We start from the raw sequence: 9,310 nt of genomic DNA on the forward strand, positions 1-9,310 counted from the left end.
TTTTGTCAAGCTCACTGCCGGGGCAGCGGGCGAGAGTATGTAGCCACATTTAGCTTTTGCGGCTCCGCATCTCAAGTATGCGGTGCCGCATACTCCTCGCATTTGGGTGATTTCTCGCAACCTCTCTGATTAGTGTATGTGATCAACTTGCGGCCGCATTTGGAGTTTCCGGTGCCGCATTCTTCTCCGCATCTCTTTTTCTATCATTTTGCTTCCTTTTTGTCCTTGGACTCTCAACATCCTAAAAACACAAGAAAACACTAAAAAAACAGAGAATAACACTTAAAAGACTCCTAAAAAGTATAAGGAGTGGATGTAAATAGCCCCAAAATCTACAACTTATCAATGTTCACTGTTTCAACGGGTCTGCGGGTTCTGACTTCTGAGGAAAGAGTCAACAGATAAAAATATACAACTATGTCTATCATGAGAGTCAAATTTTCTGAAGTAGACAACTAGAGAACTTTTACATATTCTCACATGATCAGAATTCCAGCAAGAGCAGGGTTACATTTTTAGTGACATGAAACTCTTCATTCTCAACTTAAAAGATGATGCTTTGAGAGTAAGAGTTTCAATAGCTGTATAGCAGCAGATGTTTCTACACTAAATAGCTTGCACATTGGTGCATACTTAAGATAGGCAGTGGCACATGGTTTCATAATAAGATAGTCCTCGTTACAAATAAGCATCTGGTGAATGAATGATAGAATTGCAGAAAGCATAAGTCACCCTGAGGGGTAAAACTGTAATTGACTACACGCATAGCCTAGATCTATCTCGTGATGTTAATTAACTTGGGCATATTTTCAGTTTCATAAACATTTTTTAATTGACTACACATATAGCCTAGATCTATCTCGTGATGTTAATTAACTTACACATGATCTTCAATTTCACAAACAGTTATATATGCAACTTAACTTTTGTTTACTAATTTTGCAGAGTTAACGATTCTTTATTTAAGAAAATACCAGAAGGAAACTTATTTCACTTACCTACAAAGAGGAACTTTGAAATGATTTGGTTCATCACATATGCGTGAATGAAGCAAGAAGCTGCCACATTCTTTTGGAATGTACACATCCACCAGAAACTCCGACTTTGCAACTGGAGAAATGACGGACCAGAGTCTCCTACCAAGACGATGACAGTAGCTGGTCCGAGAGGATGATCGGCCACACTGGAACTGAGACACGACCCATCAATCAGTTGATTCGTTCTAATTCACTGAATTAATCCGTTATAAAAATATCAAAAAAACAAAGGGAATGTTGTTTTTGCAGCCCCTTGCATGCCGTTAAACTACAGCCCCCCTGGCTAGTTTTAAGTTGGTCCGTAGGTCCAATCGTCCGACACTGATCCCTGCAAATTTGAACCAAAGCTTCATGAAGTTAGAGATACACCTTTTTCTATTTAATTTTGTTGCACCTATCTTGTTTTCTCTGCAGGGTAAACAAGAATAAGATACCTCAGTAATGCTTTATTATATTGAAAGATATTCAAGTCAATCTCACTCTGCTCATTCGTTAGAACTCTCTAGCTCATGGACAGAGGATGCAAATAAACTCCCATGCATGCGCACACACGAAATGTTCCTTTATCACAGGACATTAAAATCACGTGCCAAAAGCTCCCAGTGCACGTATATTGGAAACAGTTCATGCGAATGAAACTTATGAAGTCAGTTCAATGCTTGTAAACAGCAAGCATCCTAGTAACAATTTCAGATCAGAGGACTGACCCAAAAAGAAATGGAGAAGACGAAGGATCCAGATAAGTCAAACATCCAGGTCATGTTAGATTCCATATCATTGAATCAAACAGGCCTGATGAAAATACAATATTATGATCATATCTACAAGGTGTCCACTGGCTGACTTCGCGAAGATATCTAGTTGTTGCTTTTTAACTACCAATGAGTAAGAAGGATGCTTAACTATATGTCTTTCCTATCAGAAGTGCGGGCTATGTAGAAAATTTTGGTTGAACTCGTGTCTCTATCAAAAGGAGATAAGAAAAAGATTAAGTCGACTTTAGAAGACTCTAATAATTCATGGAAGTAGTAACATAATTGTAAATCTGGATGTGTAGAGATGAGACTAAGAATAGAAGCAGGAACAGTATTTTACAGATCTTAATGGAGTAGTCAGATTAGACCACAGCTTGCAAAGAGTACAAGGCAGAGATGCATAGTTCTCAAGCACTATAACCTCGTGTACTAATAAAGTTACAATTTAGAACATATTTACAATAGAATAATTTTCGATATAATTTGGACAAGTAAATACCATTACAGCAGGACATCTATTACGGAAAGTAGGCCATATACAAGCCACTAGGAGTCTTCGGCCAAAATATATAACTGGTTAAGTTGAAGCATCAGGAGAAATTTCCCCAAACACAAGATCTAGTTGAAAATGTCCAACCACACATACTTTATGGCCTTGATCCACTAAATGTACTCCACATGATCTGAAATAAGTCACCGGATATTCATATCATGAAGAGGAAGAATGCAACACTTTCTGAAACAGGAAGCATTAGTTACTGTCTTACCGAATCTGCATCAACAACAGATTCTAGAAGTTCCTGTTCAAGCATAGGGTTAGCACGTCTCATCACTTTCCATCCCTCAGAGGATGATACGGTTTTGAAGTTGCTCACTGTCATACGAATACAGACAAGTATAAGACGTGGTGCATCACAGTTCCTTGCCAACTGAAGAACATCTATCACATTTTCAGGGCTCAACCAATCCTGCTCCAAAAGGTGTATGCAGACTCTTTTAAGTGATGGTACTGAGTAAGAATGTGACAACACTAACAGATGCAGAATAAACTTCTTCATTTCTCTTTCTTCATAACTGCACTAGGACGAAAGATACATTTCAATATCCATAATAGCTGAATAACCAAACCAAGTTTAACTTAGACCTGAGAATTGCAAACCCGAGATCGTACATGATCCTTTGCACCCCTTTAAGATATTAGAACTTCTTCAAACATATGAAGCTAGAGAATTCTAACGCAGGTTCTCAAACAGGGTAACTACTCATATTATAAATTGCATCAAAGAGGCCATTGCAGGCTAGCCCACCACTGTTAATTACTCTGTGATGGGCAAGCCTACCATGGCCTTATTGATAAAATTAATAGCACATGGGAGTAAATACAAATTTCACATTACCAAGAAAATGGGAAATACAAGTGCTATCTAAATTTTCCGTGCTGATAGAATTATTATCTTGGGTTGAGATCATTTTTCAACATTATTACCATGAAACTGCGAAATACAGGTATGTAATATAATCATTCCAATTTAAAAGAAGCCACATTAAACTCAATAGATATCTAAGGAAACACAAGACAAAACTTTTGGCATACCAGGCTGAGTAGAGAAAACGAATGAATATCGAGACAGCGTCATGGGGAACACCAGGAATCTTTATGCATCTGATACCATTCTTTACTTTGGACTGTTGCAGAAGATTACTCAATACCAGCGAGGCAACCCTCTATGGAGAACACAAGGGAGAAAGTGTGATATAGCAGGTATTGTACATGGATCAACCAAGTAAATGTCCCAAAAGAAAATGTTCAAATAATGGATTTCCTGTAAATGTAATAATGCTGTAGAAATTATTTTATTCCACCTAACAGAACTACGAAGAGTGATAATACCCCTGAACCTCTATTATCATTACAGATGATTAGCAATCTAAATGAAGAAACATGACAATTTTCAATGAAGCCTTACAGCAAACAATGTGAAATGAAGACAGAAATAGAGCTACTGACCAGAAGAGTATAATGAGCTGGAATAAATGAACCATCATCGGTAATTATATGTACATCTGCTCCATATCCATCTTTAAATAGCTTATCCCATGTATCTCTTGTTTCTTTAGGGACACGACCAGACTTACCACGTCCTCTATGAGTAATGGATCTCAAACAGATTTTACCAGAAGGAGGATGAGGAGGCTCTGGAATATTACATGCATTATAAGCTGGAGACCTTGGATCTTCAAGAAAATTTAAAGTGTCTCCCGAGTTTTCTCCTTCTAGTCGTATGTTAAAGCATCCACCAAAAGATTCAGAAACTGAGGATGACCAGCAATAATCAATTTCAGGTGATGCCATCAACTATTGGACCAAACTAATAGTCGATAAGAAAATGTCACAACCACCTAAATAACGAAAATGGCATGTTAAAACTTGCAATGTATACCTAAGAATGACAAACAGGATTTCCAATATAACAATGCAAATGCAGTACAAGAACGAAACCAACAATCAAAAGCTAAGCATCTAAATTGCAGAGTAGTAAAGTACTAACATTTCTTTTCTGAAAATTTCAAACAGATAAAGGGAATGGAAAGGAATAACCATCATTATAAAAGTGCAACACCAATGAACATTAAGAATCTTTGGATAACTTAGGTACTAAAAATTCTACATTTAGTTTGTTGGTTATTTGTGCTAATCAACTTTTTGAAGTCAGAAGCTTCCTCTATGCCTATCAGAATCCAAAATTGTGTGACATTTACAAAATCCACTAAGACCAAAAAGTAAAGCACGACTTGTAAGAGGAGTTCCTTACAATTTTCCTTTTCAAATTGAAGTATCTGGTATGTAGTCATTGTTATGAAAGATATACACTATTCCTCGTTAAAAAAAAAAAAATACTCCTTCCCAATTCTTAGTGTTTTACTTTCCTTTTTGATCATTACCAAAAAGAGCGTCTCTTCCTATATTTAGTAAATTGACAATTCAGACATTCTACATGTGTTTAAAACTACAAGATTCAAATGACATTTTAGTATATTATACCCATCTTTAATTTAGGAGCCCAAGATTCAAAAGACTTTTTTTATTTCTTAAACTTCATGCGAAGTAAAAATAAGACACTTAAATTGGGACCGATGAGTACCTTTCTTCAAGTTCAGTTTTTGAGTAGGCCTTTTTTTATTTTTTATTATTACAGTGTTTTTTTGTATTACGCCAACTAAGTAACCACTGTACAATAACACCACCTACCAAACAAGAGGCCTACTCAACAAAGAATAATCTGCAAAATCTCTTTGAAATATTAGAGATTTAACTGTATAATTTTGAGCTTTTACAGTTGATATCCACTGCAGCGGAGTTTCAAAGTTCAATTCAGTTAATGAAAATTCGAAGAGTCAAATATACAAAAAAGTCTATCTTTCAAGCACTGCTGGAATTAAATTTGCATAAATTTAGATTATTATCAGAATTGGTTAACACAACTTTATACCAGAAAAAAATATTGATCTTATAACAGTCACCTTAGCTGGCAACAAATAAAGTCAGGGAAAATGAAGGTTCTAATTTTCAATAAAAAAATTTAAAAAAAGAACTAAAAAATCTTTCACTATAAAAGCCAAGCTGACTGAAAAAATTCATCAAAATAGAAAAAGGAAAAGAAAATAGAGAAATGGGAAATTGACATTTCATTGAACTGGATGATGGAATCGATAAAAAGAATTTAATTACATACTTACCTCAATTAAATTTTTGGTATAATATGGTTATGATATGCTTACTTAAGACTCTTTTTCTCCACATATTTTCTTTCTTTATTTTTTTCATTTATTAATAATGTTTTTGCAGAGAAGGAGAGAAATAAAGTACAGAAGATGAGGTGCTAGGAGAAGTAGGAGTCAGGAGACTAACGTGAAACTTTTGTGAAGTGGAGGAAAGAAAAGAGTACAAGACAAGAAGATTGTTTAATATCAGACAAAAAAACTTGTATATTCTAGGGATTTTTTTAAAGGCAAACTTGCATGAATGACTACCTTATTATATGTTCTTACCATTAGTAGCTATCATTTTATTTATTACATTTCGTAGTTACCTTTTTAATTAATATCCGTATGTATTGCGTGTATTTACGGTATAGTAAATACACTCATAAGCTGTATCTTTAAAAACAGATCCCTTAGAAATAGGCATTTACTTTGGTCTTAAATGGGGAGATATAATTCCTAATAATATCTTTCATAATCTGCTCCATAAATTTAGCGTCCATTTCCTTATTCTTCACGATTCTCCTTCTCTCCACCCTTCCTTTTCAAATGCAACGTAAAATTCAAAAATTCAAACGAATCAACTGCAGAGGAAAAACAGCAACACAGCAAATACGATCATTCCAAAGGTAATTCGAAAGTTCATGGTTTTTTTAATAAAAACACTCAAAATGTATTTCAAATTGCCATTGATTTTCGTAGTTTTTACTTCTTATTTGTCAAACTGTCCTAATTAACTTTGTTTTTGAATTCCTCTTCAGTGACAAGCTTCGAATAAATGTGACGTATGTTCGGAAAAAAACTGAATGTAGTATTTTTGTGTTGTATGTTGGTGGGGTATTTGAGCAGTGATGAATTGTGTATTGAAAACATATACATTCATTTTTTGTATTTATGTAGTTTGTTTGAATTTGTGTATGTGAAACCATCGTGGTTTTTTGATGTGTTTCTACGTTTGTTTCCTGTAAGCCATATACATCTCTGTATATATTTATGTATTTGAGACGTTTGTATCATATATCTCTTATGTTTATCATAAGTGTTAATGTATTTGACAGTCTGTATATATTTGATTGTTGTATATATAAATCTGTATGTATTTATGTATTTGGTAGACTGTTTCATGTGTTGATTAACATAAGTACTGGTGTATTTGAAAGTATGTGTGTATTTAATAAACACATATTCTGCTTGTATATTACCATTGTATTAATTTTGTATATTATTTTATAATGTATTTCAGGTTGTAATCAATCTCAACTAATATCATTCATATTGAGTACAAGAATGTCCACTGTATCGTCGTTGCTAAGACACTCCGGTAATTGGAACAATGAAAACTGTTATGTAAATTTCAAAATCGATGTGGTGGCTTTCAGAGAGTATTCGATGTATATAGATTTGTTACAAGCAGTTGCAACTCAGCTGAATCTAGACATGCAACTGAAAAACATATACATCAAATATATCGTTGAAGGTAATGATACGCCAATGGAAATACATAATGATATGAGTGTGAGGGTGTATGTGGAATTGAAGAAAGAGAACAAACAGTTAGCGATGTATCCATTGTGCATAACTACAACTGATAAAAACGTTGATAATTGTGTATCTGGTGAAAGTTGTATTCAAGGAGAGGTTTTGCAAATTGGTTACACAAAACAAACAAATGCTATGGAAATAGTAGGGAGTGCAGACTTAGCTTCTTCAAGTTGTGGAAATGCCGTTGTTGTATTCGAAAACGACACAAATCTGGTTATATCAGATAAGAACCAAAAAGAGGTTGTTGTTGATCAAGTCTACAAGGACAAAGATACACTAAAGGTTGTTATGGCGAATTATGCAATTTCCAACAGGTTCAATTTTTGTGCCGAGAGGTCTAATGCGATAAGGTATGTTTAAAGGGTCTGAACTATTATATTTTAAATTTAATGTATTTGTCTGATGTATTGTCAACTAATGTACTTGTATTCATGTTTGTATTTGAAGCTATACACTAGTATGTGTGTCCGGAGAGTGTGATTGGAAATTTAGGGCATCGAGCATTGGTAAATCAGAAATGTTTAGGGTTAGGGAGTTTCGTGACAAGCATACATGTCTGCTAAAAGATAAGGTGTATTCACAACGCCATGCGACAAGTTGGTTGATAGGTGGAATTGTAAAGCCAAAACTAGCCAACCATAAGAGGAAATACACACCTAATGATATAGCAGAGGATGTAAAAAATGATGTTGGAATGGATGTGTCCTATATGGTCGCTTGGCGGGCTGAGGAAAAAGCAATGAAGGATTTAATGGGTGAACCATCAGATTCTTACAAGAAATTACCTGGATACCTGTACATCATGGATAAAACGTATCCGTGTTCACATATAAGAATGCGAAAATCCGACGAAAACGAGTTTCTGTATCTGTTTATAGCATTGTATGCATTCATCAAAGGGTTTGATTGTTGTAGCCCAATTGTTGTAGTTGACGGGAGCCATCTCAAAACAGCATACAACGGAACGTTCGTTTCAGCAAGCACGTTAGACAGTGCAAGTAAGTCAAATACACGTATCAGCTTGATTATACTAAAGAATGAATATATAGAAATTGATTTTTTTTTTAAATGTCGCGGTAAATGCAGGTAATATACTTCCTTTAGCATATGGTGTGATAGATTCAGAAAATGACAGGTCTTGGACGTGGTTCTTTGAGCGATTCAGGGAAGCGTATGGTGTAAGAGAGAACATGTGTATTGTTTCCGATAGGCATGAAAGCATAAACAAAGTTGTTTCTAGAATCTATCCGAATGTGCCACATTATGCATGCATATGGCATCTTTGGGGAAACTTATGTAAGAAGTATAAGAAGAGCCATGATGTGTTGAGTCCCGTGTTTTATGCAATGGCAAAAGCGTACACGCAGGAAGATTTTGATGAGCTTTTGGGGAAGGTTGAGAAGGCGTTTCGGGTGGCGAGTATTTGGAATTGGCTGAAGAGAGAAAAATGGGCTAGAGAGTATGAATCGTTAACCGAGGTGGACAATGACTTCGAACATAGCGAGTGTATTAATCGTCACCTTGTAGCAAACAAGAGAGCTTCCATATTTGATTTTCTAGAAGAAGTGAGGAAGATGTTTGGAAGATAGAATTATAATAATCGGAAAAATGGTACATGCACGTTCACAACACTCGATAAAAAGTTTCAGGAGATGTTGTCAATAAATGAGTATCTATGTTTACGTATGACGGTATGTTTCATTTCAAATTGCTTAAGTATGTTCGATTGAGATTCAGTTATGTTCGTTGTATTTGATGTATTTAGCATATGCAATCTGTGAGATCTCTGTGAAATGATAACATGTATATATTAGTTGAATATGTATTTGCTTCTATTATATTAGCTGTATTTGTTGTATTTAAGTATATGCAGTCTGTATATATGTGTCAAATATTTACATGTTTTTGGTGTATGTGACTAGATTTACCAAAAACAGTTAGTCAGCTATGAAATAATTAGCGATATGTTTATGACTATAATGGTTTAATCTTTGCAAACATGAACTTATGTGTATTTGACTATACGTAATGCATGTTTTTTGTATTTGACTGATCTCTTGTAGGTCGAACCATCAACCGAATAATTGTACACAGTATATGATAAAGGAAGGCGTTTCGTCGTTAACTTGTGTTGACACCCAATTTTGTCCCGTCCTCCCCAAAATATTTAGTTACGCTTCTGATATTTTGGCAACTTTAAAATAATTATTTGTA

General features: G+C 34.8%; 2 protein-coding genes across 5 annotated transcripts; one reads left to right on the forward strand and one right to left on the reverse strand.

Annotated features, from left to right (window-relative positions):
* Window positions 1-10: 10 nt before the first annotated feature.
* On the reverse strand, window positions 11-5,727 carry LOC132031525 (BTB/POZ and TAZ domain-containing protein 3-like). Of its 4 annotated transcripts, none has more exons than XM_059421522.1 (5): window positions 5,573-5,727; window positions 3,801-4,105; window positions 2,560-2,760; window positions 999-1,365; window positions 11-241 (listed from the first exon to the last, which is right to left on the reverse strand). In XM_059421522.1, the coding sequence occupies exons 1-4, from the start codon at window positions 5,616-5,618 to the stop codon at window positions 1,327-1,329; spliced, it is 591 nt and encodes a 196-aa protein (XP_059277505.1). In that variant the 5' UTR covers window positions 5,619-5,727; the 3' UTR covers window positions 11-241; window positions 999-1,326. The 4 variants fall into 4 exon arrangements, 3 of the variants coding, with proteins under 3 accessions (XP_059277505.1, XP_059277506.1, XP_059277507.1); XM_059421523.1 differs by having other exon boundaries at window positions 11-260; XR_009408298.1 differs by having other exon boundaries at window positions 2,560-2,866; window positions 3,801-5,727.
* Window positions 5,728-6,841: 1,114 nt separating this feature from the next.
* On the forward strand, window positions 6,842-8,685 carry LOC132032195 (uncharacterized). Its single transcript, XM_059421963.1, has 3 exons — window positions 6,842-7,446; window positions 7,544-8,094; window positions 8,183-8,685. The coding sequence occupies exons 1-3, from the start codon at window positions 6,842-6,844 to the stop codon at window positions 8,683-8,685; spliced, it is 1,659 nt and encodes a 552-aa protein (XP_059277946.1).
* Window positions 8,686-9,310: the final 625 nt, after the last annotated feature.

The sequence above is a fragment of the Lycium ferocissimum genome, chromosome 9, assembly GCF_029784015.1.
Source record: "Lycium ferocissimum isolate CSIRO_LF1 chromosome 9, AGI_CSIRO_Lferr_CH_V1, whole genome shotgun sequence".
NCBI lineage: Eukaryota > Viridiplantae > Streptophyta > Magnoliopsida > Solanales > Solanaceae > Lycium > Lycium ferocissimum.

Coding starts and splice junctions, on each gene's coding strand:
- LOC132031525 (XM_059421522.1), bottom strand. CDS start 5,618: ATGAAAAAAATAAAGAAAGAAAATATGTGGAGAAAAAGAGTCTTAA. Junction 4,106..5,572: donor GTGGAGAAAAAGAGTCTTAA/GTAAGCATATCA, acceptor GGTCATCCTCAG/TTTCTGAATCTTTTGGTGGA. Junction 2,761..3,800: donor CAGCTCATTATACTCTTCTG/GTCAGTAGCTCT, acceptor CTTTTGGAGCAG/GATTGGTTGAGCCCTGAAAA.
- LOC132032195 (XM_059421963.1), top strand. CDS start 6,842: ATGTCCACTGTATCGTCGTTGCTAAGACACTCCGGTAATTGGAACAAT. Junction 7,447..7,543: donor GAGAGGTCTAATGCGATAAG/GTATGTTTAAAG, acceptor TTGTATTTGAAG/CTATACACTAGTATGTGTGT. Junction 8,095..8,182: donor AAGCACGTTAGACAGTGCAA/GTAAGTCAAATA, acceptor CGGTAAATGCAG/GTAATATACTTCCTTTAGCA.